This window comes from Hyperolius riggenbachi, chromosome 9, assembly GCF_040937935.1.
Source record: "Hyperolius riggenbachi isolate aHypRig1 chromosome 9, aHypRig1.pri, whole genome shotgun sequence".
NCBI lineage: Eukaryota > Metazoa > Chordata > Amphibia > Anura > Hyperoliidae > Hyperolius > Hyperolius riggenbachi.
The window spans coordinates 78,856,295-78,871,063 of NC_090654.1; the positions used below are offsets into that span (position 1 = coordinate 78,856,295).

Genomic DNA, 14,769 nt, shown 5'->3' on the forward strand with positions numbered 1-14,769 from the left:
GTAGTGACGTGTTGTGATAATCACCATATAAGGCGGTAATTTCCCGCACTGCTCAGGAATGTCAGCTTTTCATGCCGAAACAGCTTTTATGAATGGACACTTTGCTAAATAGTCGGTAAAGTCAGCTGTTTTGAGCATTACCGCATGCAGGAATGCTTTATGAATAGAGGCCAATGTATTTATTCTTTAAAACGGAAACGCAATTGCCCCACAAAGCGATTTTGTGAGTGTTTAGCGCTCTTCCTATACCTTTCATTGAGGCGGAATTGCCTCAAAAATGGTACAGGCACCACTTTGTCAACCGCAAAGCTGGCACAACGTGCTGATATGAATCTTCTCATAGAAGGTTATTTGCACAAGTGTTTTGTGGGTGATTTTGAAAATCGCCTGCACTTGAAAAAAAACGTGAATGAGCCCTGAGGGCCATTACTGCATTTATGGCTACTGGACCCCTAGCACCTAGCAGCACACTGCTTCTTCACCTACATGCACTTCTGTGACAAACCACATCATGTGCTCTGAGGTATGGTGGATTATCCAATATACCATGAAAAGGTACAGCGCCTGACTTCTGCTTCATTTCTGCTTTATTGATTCAGCAACTGCATCTGACTGGTCCATTTTCAATATGCATGTGAACTGCAACTAAATTCACATTAAGTTGAAGAAAATGAAAATGCATTTAATTGATCATCTCTACTAATATCTAGAGATTAGTTGAGGTGCTGCTAAAGCCTGGTACACGCTTTCAATTATGATTGGCCAATCACTGACCAATTTTACCACCTCCCTGTATTATGAGTGTTAACAGATATTGAACTACTATACAACTATATACTATGAGCAGAATGTGCAGGTAAACCTTCTTAATATATGGAGGTAGTAAAATTGGTCAGTGATTGGCCAATCAATGTTGAAGGTGTGTACAGGCTTCAGGCCTCTTTTCCACGAACTGTTGATAGGCAGTGAAATGCCTCTCAAACTCTCACAACTGCTCACTGCTGCCTGGAAACTGCTTGTTGCTGCCTGGTAACTGCTGACTGCTGCCTGGTAACTGCTTGTTGAGCACACAGCTCATCAGTCCGTGGAAAAGAGGCCTAACTCTGGCTTGCTAGCTGATTTCATACAAATTGTATGCAGCGCCTGATTCTGGCAATCCAAATCAGCAGGCAGGGATGATCAATGAGCTGGAAATAATCTAGAGGGTAGGAACACACTAGGCAGTGCGGGAAAGTTAGCATTTTGCTGCATATACATTTGTGCGTTTTTAGCAGGTTTTCTGTGCATTTGCATTTTTGTTCTGCGCATGCATTTTTCTGGCGTTTTAATGCATTTGCAGTTTGCATATATAAATCGCATATGCATTTTGCATGCTTTTTTATGCAAATCACTAGGAAGTCAACAGGAAGCAGAAATACATCCTCAAACTTGTTTTTTGTTTTTTTTAAAGCATTAAAAAACGCACTAAACCTCTGCATCACCATTGACTTTTATTATGTGCCTGTTAGATGCGTTTTGGAAAAATATGCAGCAAGACCGGCTTTTTAAAAAAAACGCACATTGCAGAATGCAAACATATGCTTTTTTTCATGTGGCCCATTGACTTGCATTATGTGCCTTTTCGCAGCGTTTTCCGTGTGTTGTGTTTTTCTACCCTCTGTTAATACAGATTTATGCAGCCTGAAAATGAACTAGTCCAATGAAGCTGAGGTAGGATTCACTTATTGACCCATTCTCGAGCTGTATAAATATGCATACATTTTTGTATCGTTATTTGCATATCATTGACTATTCCTATCAGCAGGAAGTGCATTTGATTGGCCAGTTTCCAAGCTGCTTACAATCTGCATGAAGTTTGGAGGCAAGCTACAATGATTAGCCGTTGCCTGACCATCTGTATACAAACCACTGGGCTGGTTTTCAGGTATTTCATGAACTGTCCAGCATGTCAGGGGTTACTGCTGTCACTCTTCCTCATATCAGGTGTGGAGACTCTACTGAGGTCATGTGACTGGATCATGTAGGCTTGCAGGTTTGAACTTTGGCTGCAAGGTTCTTTTGTCTCCACTCATTAAGGCAGGGGCCACGCTTGCTAAAATCGCAACTGGTTTCCTGACCTGCACTGCAAAAACGCATGGAAATTCAAATAGTGCTTCCCAATGCACAATTACAGTGATGTGGTGGCAATAATGTGTATTTTGCTGCTGCCCTCAGCTGTCAATAGATTTCATGCTGTCTCAGGGCTGGAATCCTACAGAGCGGAGCAGTGCTTTTCAGCGCTGCTAGATTTGGGCGCAGCTGGCGCCTCCATAGACTACAATAGGAATCACTCCTATTGCAGCGCTCAGTGAGTAACGTCGGGTCCGTCAGAAGACTGAGCCGAGGTTGCTTAAAAAACACAATAATTCGGCCTCTAGCAATCGCTGGAAGCCGAATGATTTCATTCCCCCACTATCCATGTCGGCCTGGAGGGGGAATAGTAATTAAAACGGCCCGGACTTGTGCAGAAGCAGGATCAGCCATATACCGGCTGTATCTTGCGCCCAAGTCTACCAGCGCCGATTTCAAATGTACTCCCTGCAGAGTGCTTATTTGAGTATTTGGGGATTGTTTTAAATCATTGGCAATTTCCCTAAATACCCTGCCAATGTAAATGGATGGAACAAGTGCAACAGTAACGATTGTGATTAGCCAAATCACAATTGTGGGAGCATTTAAGCTCCAATGTAAAGAATATAAGTGCTGGCAATTTGTGTGATTTTTTTTTTTTTTAAATTGCTGCAAACTGTAAAAAAAATTGTCAGAATTTGAAACGACCAATCAGAACTGAAAAAGCAATCCCAATCGCTGGTAAAAAGCTTACACTTTTTAAAATCGCTGGAAAATGCTTGTGAAATTTCTTACAAAATGCAAAATAAAAATGCTAGCGATTACGATTGCCATTTGTGACTTGTAGTGGGTTCCAGGCCTCCATTTGCTGCGCTGCTGCTAATGTATCCCTATGGATAGATTCACACTGCAGCATTTGCGGTTTCGATCAATTGCAAATGTGAGGCACGTAGCGGTTTTTTTTTTGGGGGGGGGGGGGGGGTCACGTTGTGAGTCTTGTTTTATTGAATGGGAATCACAAACGCAAATCGCAAGATTTGGACTGCCGGATTCTGGACGCAAACGCGATCGTGGTAAAGTGCCCAATGTGAACTAGCCCTAATGATTGATCTGGCCATACATTGAATGATGTGTGGCACCTTTAATTGGGCTAATTTGAACAATGGGCTCTATTCTCAATCACACATGCGGTAAGAGATTTTTTACCGCTATATTACCGCATGTGATAAATTCCGCATTTTTTCCACATTCACTAAAAAATGTTCCGCATGTTTCCCGCATGCGGGAACAATGCGTAAATTTTTTTGGGAAACATGCGTAATTACATAGTTAACATGCGGAAACCATCTGGAAAAAAAGTTGCATAAAAAAACTTGTCCCAAAAAAAAAAAATTAAGTCCAGCAAACACGGCACTCAAGCCTCCAGACTCCATTTAAGTCAATGGGAAGCGAAATATATCACCAAGTACTAGTAGGTGATAAAAATTCGGTAGTTAATTCAGAAATAAGGTGCCTCTTTTTTTTTTTTTTTTTGTGTGAATTTTGATTTTTTTTTTTTGTGGAAACTACCGACTTTTGCGGACTTTTACAGCATTTTTTTACGCATGCGGGTAATTAATGCGTAACATTTTACGCATGCGGTAAATTTCATGTGGAAACATTTGTGAATGTCGATGTTTTTTTTTTTCTGTCGGGAATTTACCGCAAGTGCATTTCCGCATGCGGTAAATCATTGAGAATAGAGCCCATTGTGGTGTAGCGTGTAACCAACATTGGGCTCTATTCACAATGAGTTACCGCATGAGGTAATTTAGGTAGTGATAAATACCGACCAAAATATCTCCATTTTGACATTAACAATTTTTTTTCTCCCTAAATTACCTCTTGCGGTAAAAGTGTGGTAATTACCTCAAAATGTATCTCCAATTTGAGATTCTCAATTGAATAGTTGATGTTAATTAAGGATTTTTTTATCACCTACACATGGTAGGTGATGATTTTCACTTCTCTGCTGTTGGCCTTTAGGATGGAGCCTTTTGAGCTTTGTTTGCTTGAGTTTGTCAATTTTACGCAAAAGGCAGAGAAGACAGGTTTGTCTAATCCCAAGGCGCACTTTCAGACCTTGTACAGTCTTTTAGATGATTTTATAGATGCTGAGGAGGAAATTCCTTTCTGCTCTAATAGATAAGCAACAGCATAATAACCTTTAAGGGCTCGTTTCCACTATAGCGAATCCGCATGCGGGCACTGCACGCGGATTCGCATAGGCAATGTAAGTGGATGGGGCCGTTTCCACTTGTGCGGCTGCGGGAGCGTTTTTTGGTGCGGCAGAAATCTGCACGGCAGAGCCGTCAGATTTCGCGTGCAGAAGGAATGTGCGCGAATCGCCGCTAATGTATCTAATAGGGAAATCGCATGCGGGGTGACCATGCGTTTTTTTGCCGCAAAATCGCATGCGATTTCGCATAGGTATTAATGTTAATTTACACAGGCAGTGACATGGTTAAATTCGCATATACCTTACCTATGCGGAATCGCATGCGAAATCGCGGCAAAAACGCATGCAGAATCGCACCCGCATGCGATTTTGTCCGCGGTGGAATGCAGGCGATTCCGCACCGCACTAGTGGAAACGAGCCCTTACCCCCTTGGTGTTCTGATTCTTTCTGGATTTTAGGGTCTAAAAGCGGTGCAATCTTTTTGCACCCCTTCAGACCCTAAGGCTGCTTTCACAGTGGGACGTTACAGGCGCACGTTAGAGCAGCCTGTAAGGCCTGGAACCCACTGAAATCCGCAAACGCAAAACGCAACCGCTAGCGTTTTGTCTGAGCGGTTTGCAAGCGGATTCATGCGCGTTTTCGGTCGCGTTTTGCAACAGTGTATTTTTTTGCTCAGCGGTTGTGCAGCGTTTTGCATTTCGCGTTTTTTTCCTGATTGGTCCTGTGAATTATTTTTAATTTTGTTACAGTGTGCTGAACCGCAAAACGCTAGCAAAACCGCTCAGTTTAGGTTTTGCTGAGCGTTTCTGCTAGCATTTCAATACTTTACATTGAAGCGCTAACGCTCCCAAAATGCTGCAGGTCCTGCGTTTGCGTTTCTGGGAAACGCAAACGCTCCTGTGGAAGTTGCCCCATCCATTAACATCAGCTGAGCGTTTTGGCAAAACGCTAGCATATCGCAGTGCTGCCAAAATGCTCAAAAAAACGCTCTTGTGGGTTCCAGCCCTAATGCAGCCCACCGCACAGCAATGAAAAGTCATTGGGCTGTTCACAGTGCCCACGTTGAATAAATTAAATTGTAACGCTGCACGTCAAGTGAAAGTACTGCATGAAGTACGTTATACGCGGCTAAGCCACGTTAGACTGCACATGCTCAGTAATGTTAGAGGAGGAGGTCTCCCCTCCTCCTCCGCGGCCAGCCACATGGCTAATTAATATTCACTGCACTGTGTGACGTGCAGTGTTTACTTACTGGAGCGGCCGCTCTGTACAGCGATTGGCTGGCGGGGCCATGTGATGCGGATCACTAGATCTCCGCATAGCACAAAAAAGGCTCACCAAGAGCTGCATAACGCAGCTCTAGGTAGCGTCCTCCTCCAACACCACCAGGCGTTGCATTAGGGGCACGTTATGCGACCTATAATGTCCCCTAAAACGCAACGTCCTGGTGGGAAAGAGGCCTAAAACCTGGAAAAATCATGCTGCCAGGGAGATCTGCAGCAGTTCTGCAATCACTCACCTCCCTGGCTCCAGCGCTACAGTTATGCCTCCATCCTGCAGATGGCGCTGCAACTCTAAAGTGAAATTTCTGGTTGTCGTCATGACGACAGCCGGCAATCTCACCAGCAGGAAGCAGAGCCCCGGAGGAGAGGAAGAAGAATGGCGGCCGACGTCAGGATCCCCCGGGAGGTATGTAATAAAGTCCACTGCGCACTATACTCTGCATACAGCCTCCAGCGGCTGCCCCGAGCAGAGGTCGGGATTACTGCTCTTAGCTGCGGTTTTCCGCCCCGACTCTAGCTCGGGATTACCGCCAAGGAGGTTAAAGAAAAACATTTCTTTGTTAGGCCTAGTGCACACCAGAGCGGTTCGGCTTCGGTTTGCGATCCGCTTGCGGGTGCGGATCCGCTTGGGTAATGTATTTCAATGGGCTGGTGCACACCAGAGCGGGAGGCATTTTGTAGAAACGCATACTCTCGGGCTGCTGCAGATTTTGGATTGCGGAGGCGTTTGTGCCTTAATGTTAAGTATAGGAAAAACGCAAACCGCTCTGAAAAACGGCACTTCAGAGCGGTTTGCCAGGCGTTTTTTGTTACAGTAGCTGTTCAGTAACAGCTTTACTGTAACAATACATGAAATCTACTACACCAAAAAATGCTTCACAAAACCGCAAAATGCTAGCTGAAACGCTACAGAAAAAGAAGAAAAAGCGTTTCAAAATCTGCTAGCATTTTGCGGATCTGCTAGCGGTTTTTGGTGTGCACTGGGCCTGACAGCTGATACAAATCCAACAAAAAATCTCCAAATTACAAGTGACCACATTTATGTGCAGCCAGTTTCTGTATATTTAAATTTAATTTTATACAGCTAAATACTGCTTCACACGCGATACAATAAAATGATCCGATTTTACAGCAATTTGATAAAAACGTTTTTCAGAAAAATCTAAAGCTTTTTTTTAATTTGAGTGAGACCTCTGATCGGACTTCCTTTTGAGAAAAAAAATAAACCAGGGAATGTCAGATATTTTTTTTTTTTTTTGCAAGATTGTATTGTGTGTGTATGTGGTAATTTCGTAATGTAGAGCTGCAAGCAATTTTTTTTAGTTTTTTCACTTCTTTTTTTTTTTTTTTGGTAGAAATTATTGGTGGAAATTGATCAAACGTGTGTGGTAGTACATTAGTCAGATTTTTCAAATGTTACAATCAGGGCTCGTTTCCACTATAGCGGGCACTGCATGCCGATTTGCATACTCAATGTTAGTGGATGGGGCTGTTTCCACGTGTGCGGCGGCGTTTTTCGGTGCGGGAAAAATCTGCACGACAGGGTCGTCAGATTTCGCGTGCGGCAGGAATGCGGGCGAATCGCCGCTAATGCATTCAATAGGGAAATCGCATGCGGCTTTGTCATGCGGATTTCACCGCGATTTCGCATGTGATTTCGCATGAAAGGCAATGGAACTTTACACAGGCAGTGACATGGTTAAATTCGCCTGGCTCCTTGCCATGTGAAATCGCATGCGAAATCGCGGGTAAATCCGCATGGGGAAACGCAGCCGCATGCGATTTCTTAGCGGTGGAATCCAGGCGATTCCGCACCGCTACAGTGGAAACGAGCCCTCAATCAGAAAAATTTGATTGTAAATCTTGAAATGTAAAAAAGTGTATGGTGTGTATGGCCACCTTAAGGAAAACACTTCAGTACAAAGATGTTCCTGGGGAAATTATAAACATACCACTGTTAGCTTTGTTTTGATTATGCAGGGTGAGAGGGATTCCCATACTTTTTCATATAACTGTATATGCTATAATTAGACAACACTACACTGATATAATCAAAATGTGTTCAGCATTATCCAATGTAATCAATATGATGAAGTGCAAAATGATGCTAAATAAGCTCTGAATGGAAACCTGCTTGCATTTTTTTTTGGGTGCTATGTGTGTATGTAGTACTATACATTAATAGTAGTAAACATACAGTATGGAATGGCTTAAACTAATGTATCTTTTTCTCCCCACTTTTGCTACATATAGAGCATCATGGACCTGACCAGCCCATGTGTGACCACCAGCTCTCCAGGTAATCTTATGCTTGTGCTTTTACATAACTGTGATTAAAAAAATCTTTTTAAAGCCTGGAACACACATCCAATTTGGAATGGACAATTTTACCACGTCCATGTAGTATAAGAGCTTACCTACACACTGGGCTCTATTCACAATGTTTTTCCCTTATGTGGAAACCCACTTGCGGTAAATTTGCGGCCAAAATAAGACCATCTCGACATTCACAATTTTTCCCATGTTTTTTCCAAATGCGGAAAAAGTGTGAAATTTCTGCAAAAGTCAGTAATTTATGTCTGCAAAAAAACGATTTTTGCGATATCCCCCGCCTCACCACTTTTTTACGCTTTAGCCCTGCATGCAGAATACCTGCAGAAAAATTTTAGGGAATGTGGAAAAAATGCAGAAATTACCGCTTGTGGTAATTTTGTGTTAAAAAAATTCATTACCGCATGTGAGATTGTGAATAGAGTTTGCATGTGTGATTGTGAATATAGTCATAGTATTCAAGAGCTGTTGGCCCTCATGCTATATGGAGGTGGTAAAATTAGCTGTGATTGGCCATTGAAAAATAGGTGTGTGTATCAAGCTTAAAGGGAACCTAAACTGAGAGGGATATCGATGTTTCTTTTTAAACCATACCAGTTGCCTGGCAGCAGGGGTGCAGCTAAGGTTTTGGTGGCCCCAAGCAGTCCATAACTTGAGGCCCCCATCCACAAAAGAAGCACCGCTTCTAAAAAATGGATAGCCACACCCCAAAACAAAGCAGCGTGCGCAGCGGCGAAAACTGGGCCAAAACATAATGTGGGTGGAACCAAATACTAGCAGTTTCTAGGCTAAATTGCACCCAGGGCGAGGGCGTAAAATGCGCCCCCAACGTGGAGACCAGTATAGGTAGCCAGCTATAGATATCCCCCCCCCAGTATAGGTAGCCCATATAGTTGCCCCCAGGATAGGTAAGATAGGTAGGTGCCCCCATATAGGTTAAATAGGTATGTGCCTCCAATATAGGTAGCCAGTATATTTGTCCCAGTATAGGTTAGATAAGTATATGCCCCCAGGATAGGTTATATAGGTATATGTCCCCCAGTATAGGTTAGATAGGTATATGTCCCCCAGTATAGGTTAGATAGGTATATGTCCCCCAGTATAGGTTAGATAGGTACATGTCCCCCAGTATAGGTTACATTGGTATATGTCCCCCAGTATAGGTTACATTGGTATATGTCCCCCAGTATAGGTTACATTGGTATATGTCCCCCTGTATAGGTTACATTGGTATATGTCCCCCAGTATAGGTTACATTGGTATATGTCCCCCAGTATAGGTTACATTGGTATATGTCCCCCAGTATAGGTTACATTGGTATATGTCCCCCAGTATAGGTTACATTGGTATATGTCCCCCAGTATAGGTTACATTGGTATATGTCCCCCAGTATAGGTTACATTGGTATATGTCCCCCAGTATAGGTTACATTGGTATATGTCCCCCAGTATAGGTTACATTGGTATATGTCCCCCAGTATAGGTTACATTGGTATATGTCCCCCAGTATAGGCTACATTGGTATATGTCCCCCAGTATAGGCTACATTGGTATATGTCCCCCAGTATAGGCTACATTGGTATATGTCCCCCAGTATAGGCTACATTGGTATATGTCCCCCAGTATAGGCTACATTGGTATATGTCCCCCAGTATAGGCTACATTGGTATATGTCCCCCAGTATAGGTTACATTGGTATATGTCCCCCAGTATAGGTTACATTGGTATATGTCCCCCAGTATAGGTTACATCGGTATATGTCCCCCAGTATAGGTTACATCGGTATATGTCCCCCAGTATAGGTTACATCGGTATATGTCCCCCAGTATAGGTTACATCGGTATATGTCCCCCAGTATAGGTTAGATAGGTAGATGGCCCCACTCCCCACCTATAGCAAGGAGGGTGTGCGCAGCGGCAGGGAGAGAGAAGATTCCACTTATCTGCCTTCATCCTGCACGCAGCTTCTATCTTCAGCCTCTCCCGGGCGCGCGTCGCATCGGTAAGGGTTCCCCCTGTGATGACATGAGTTACGTCATCACAGGGGGCACTGTTACCGTAGCGACAGATGTCGGAGCAGGAAGTAGATAGAAGCTGTTAGGATCGAGGAAGGTAAGTTGAAACTTCTCTCTTCCCGCCGCTCCGCCTGGTGCCCGATGCCCACCCGCCGCCAGCAGCAGAGTGAGGTCCCCCGCACTGTGAGGCTCCAAGCGTGGGCTTCGCTTGCTTGTATGCTGGCGGCGCCACCGCCTGGCAGTACGGCTGGTCTCTTTAGCTGCAGTAGTGGCTGAATCACACACCTGAAACAAGCATGCAGCTAATCCAGTCTGACTTCATTCAGAGCTTATGATCTGCATTGCTTGTTCAGGGGCTGTGGCTGAAAGTATTACAGACACAGGATCAGCAGGAGAGTCAGGCAACTGGTATTATTTTAAAAAGAAAAATCCACATTCTTCTCAGTTCAGGTTCCCTTTAAAGCTCCATTCACACCTTATGGGTAGGAACACCCAGGGGCGTAGCAATAGGGGGTGCAGAGGTAGCGACCGCATCGGGGCCCTTGGGCCAGTGGGGCCCCAAAGGGCCCTCCCTCAACTGCAGTATTAGCTCTCTATTGGTCCTGTGCTCATAATAATCACTTCTATAGATACTTTGAATAGTAGTAATCATTAACAAGCTGTTCTCCATCCCCTTCTTGCACCTCTAACATTGTAGTTGCCATTGGCAGGTTTTGGTGTGCCGTTTCAATTGTTATGTATAGAGTGCTTGGGGGCCCCATTGTAAAACTTGCATCGGGGCCCACAGCTCCTTAGCTACGCCACTGGGAACACCCTAGGCAGAAACGATAGTGTTGCGGAAAATGCAGCAAAAACACACATAATGCAAGTCAATGGGCCGCATGAAAAAATTCATATGTTTGTGTTCTGTTTTTAAAGGCTACCCGAAGTGACATTAGACATGTGTATGTACAGTGCCTAGCTAGCACACAAATAACTATGCTGTGTTCCTTTTTTTCTTTCTCTGCCTGAAAGTGTTAAATATCAGGTATGTAAATGGTTGACTCAGTCGCAAACCGCAGCAGAACCGCTCTGGTGTGCACTAGGCCACAGAGCAAAACTGCTAGTATGAAGGTTCCCATTGAAAAATAATTACAGCGTGTTTTGATGTGATTATATTGTCCGTAGCAACGCAACAGACATAGGCCTTAGTTTTCTAATATGCAATATTTTTATTACTTTTTGAACCACCAGCAAGTAAGAAATACACAATATTTTTGATATACTTTTCCACTAACTTTGCTCCTTTTTTTTTTTTTTTTTTTTTTATTTTCTTTTCTTAACTCACTGGCCATACAATTCTATGGTCCTGTTCACAGTACTGCGCTGTAACTGATCGCGTTGCACTGATCACGTTCAACTCACTGCATGCAGGCTTTGTATTGAAGTCTATGTTCAGTCTCCATTGCAGCACACACACATTAAGGCCTGGAACCCACTACAAATCGCAAAGCGCATTCGCTAGTGTTTTTAGTGAACGATTTACTAGCAATTTATTGGGCGTTTTTCCGTCGATTTTTGGTAGCGATTTAAAAAAAAAAATTGTAAGCTTTTTGCCAGCGATTGTGATAGAATTAAAATTGCTAATCGCAAATCGCTGATTGGTCCTTTCAAATTAATTTTTTTTACAGTTTGCAGTAATTTAAAATCGCACACACATCGCTATGTGTAGCGATTCATGAGTGATTTGTCAGTGCTTCAATACATTACATTGAAGCACAAACACTCCCAAAATGCAGAATGTCCTGTGATTGCCATTTTGTTAATCACAATCACTACTGTGGAATTTCGTTATATTTACAGGTAGTCCCCGGTTAAAGAACGAGATGGGGACTGTAGCTTTGTTCTTAACTTGAATCCTTTCTTAAAGGGATACTGTAGGGGGGTCGGGAAAAAATGAGTTGAACTTACCCGGGGCTTCTAATGGTCCCCCACAGACATCCTGTGCCCACGCAGCTGCTCACCGATGCTCCGGCCCCGCCTCCAGTTCACTTCTGGAATTTCTGACTTTAAAGTCAGAAAACCACTGCGCTTGCGTTGCCGTGTCCTCGATCCCGCTGATGTCACCAGGAGCGTACTGCGCAGGCACAGACCATACTGGGCTTCTGCTATATACTCCTGGTGACATCGGCGGGAGCGAGGACACGGCAACGCAGGCGCAGTGGTTTTCTGACTTTAAAGTCAGAAATTCCAGAAGTGAACTGGAGGCGGGGCCGGAGCATCGGTGAGTGGCTGCGCGGGCACAGGATGTCTGCGGGGGACCATTAGAAGCCCTGGGTAAGTTCAGCTCATTTTCCCCCGACCCCCCCTACAGTATCCCTTTAAGTTGGGATGTTTAAGGCTGTTTTCACAGTGGGACGTTACAGGCGCACATTAGAGCAGCCTGTAACGCAGCCCACCGCACAGCAATGAAAAATCAATGGGCTGTTCACAGTGCCCACGTTGCGTTACTCAGTAACGCTGCGCCATAACAGAACGTACTGCATGCAGTACTTTATAAGCGGCAGAGCCACGTTAGACTGCTTGCACATGCGCTGTAATGTTGGGGAGGAGCGGAGAGCGGCCAAGCACATGACTAATTAATATTCACTGCACTCAGTGACGTGCAGTGTTTACTTCCTGGAGCGGCCGCTCTGTGCGGCGATTGGCCGGGCGGGACCACGTGATGCCGCATGCGTCCAAGAGTGCGCATCACGGACGCCAGAGTGAGCTGCACAACGCGGCTCACTCTGACGTCCACATTAGAGAGCACCAGGCGTTGCGTTTGGGGCACGTTATGCGACCATAACGTCCCCTAAAACGCAACGTCCTGGTGTGAAACCAGCCTTAATCTGCTTCTTCAAACTTCCCCCACGGAAATGACATTATCGCGACAGGATCAGGCCCTTCGTATTGGCAGGTCATTTGTAAGTCGGGCGTCTGTAAACCTGTATTTACATTGGCGGAGGGAAATCGCTAGTGATTTAAAGCATTCCCTAAATGCTAAAAAAAAACGCTGTAGTGGGTACCAGCCCTAATGTGTGTCATGAACTGTGAACCTAGTGTAAGGCCTAGAACCCACTAGCAGTATGGTACTAAGCCATTTCTAAGCGCTTGTGATTTAAAAAGCTCTTGCTAATGTAATGCTATGAGTGTAAGCCCACTTGAGCGATGTGATTTAAAAATCCCTCATAGCATTACATTAGCAAGAGCTTTTTTAAAATCACTAGTGCTTAGGAAAGGCTGCTAGTGCGTTTGTGCCTTAAAGAGAGTCTGAAGCGAGAATAAATCTCGCTTCAGACCTCATAGTTAGCAGGGGCATGTGTGCCCCTGCTAAACCGCCGCTATCGCGCCGCTAAACGGGGGTCCCTTCACCCCCAAATCCCCTCGGTGCAGCGGGGGAGCGCTTCCTGGTTGGGGCAGGGCTAACCGCCGCAGCCCTGCCCCACGCGCCTCTGTCAGCGCGTATCTCCGCCTCTCCCCGCCCCTCTGAGTCTTCCTTTGGGGGTGAAGGGACCCCCGTTTAGCGGCGCAATAGCTTCAGAGTCTCTTTAAGGGAGTGTTAGATTTTTTTCGGATAACTTTTTATGAAGATGTAGGGTAGATTAGCTGTATAATATTTCATAAAATAAAAACAGTTTTTTTTACTCATTTTGTTTTTATAATGGGGGGTGGGCGGAATGAGCAGGTGGTAAATTAATTAAATTTTTTCCAATGTTCATCAAATGTTAAAACCAATTAAAAAATTGATAGTAATTCTTGAATTGAAAAGATATTTGAAAAATGCTTGGTGTGGGATCACCTTCAAAGTGGCTACACACCATACAATGTTTCTGTTACAGCAATTTGATGAAAATGATCGGATGTAAAGAAAAATCTAAAGATTTTCTTTTTATTCGAAATCCGAATTTCCAATTTTTCTTGAAAATATATATTTTTGTAAATTGGATGTTTTGGAAAATTCAGACCAACTTTACCAAGAATTGTAGTGTGTGTTTGTGTGTGTGTGTGAGACGGATTGTCAAATTGTACTCAAGCTAAATAAATTGCATGTAAATCTTCAGTACATACCAAGCTTTATTGTTCGTATAAACAACAAAAAGGATAGAATTGGGAAAGTGTGTGTGTATACGTATGTTAAAAAAAATGGAATGGGTATATGGATATGTGAAAATAAATAATTAATATATGTTATTAAATAGATAAGTGAGTCTCATGCTTGGAATACACCATGAGGTTTTTCGGCAAATAGATGGCTCGATAATTTTCCACAGGTGCGATCTGATTTTGATCGTTTTTCTGATCAATTAAAAGTAAATCTGCCAAAAACTCATTGTGTATTCCCAGCGTTGGGCAGGATTTTATGTGCTGTAACTGTATTGTACTTAATTTAAGTCATAAACAGTAGCAAGCGAGGTCAGGTTAGCACACCGTGTTATCAATGCAGTGTTCGTTTATGGCATAAGTCAGCACAAGCTTGACAATAGTTTCGGGGGCAAAAAGGGCCCCCTTATTCAGAAGAGTGCAGACAAACAATATCACCTAGGGTACAATCACAAGTATATACAGTATAAAATAGTGGTGAATAATCACCCATGACCATCGACGAGGGATCCACCCTCCTCCTAACCCCTGCATCATCAATAAACAAACAATGTAAACCTGCAGTAATTATTCCATCTAATATGCATCAGGGTAATACATATACTTAATGAAAGTGCCTGCTCCCAGGTCAATTTAAGTCATAAAAAGGAACCAGTTACTGTTTGCAGTAAACAGTGGCGTACCTAGGGCAT

The 14,769-nt window shown here is 43.8% G+C and overlaps 1 protein-coding gene across 1 annotated transcript in view; it reads left to right on the plus strand.

Moving 5' to 3' along the window:
- Window positions 1-7,870: 7,870 nt before the first annotated feature.
- The window catches only part of LOC137533443 (protein SSUH2 homolog), a 48,034-nt gene continuing 41,135 nt past the window's right edge, over window positions 7,871-14,769 (plus strand). The window contains exon 1 of the mRNA XM_068254832.1: window positions 7,871-7,910. Coding sequence (XP_068110933.1) covers window positions 7,871-7,910 — 40 coding nt within the window. The remainder of the gene's footprint in view (window positions 7,911-14,769) is intronic.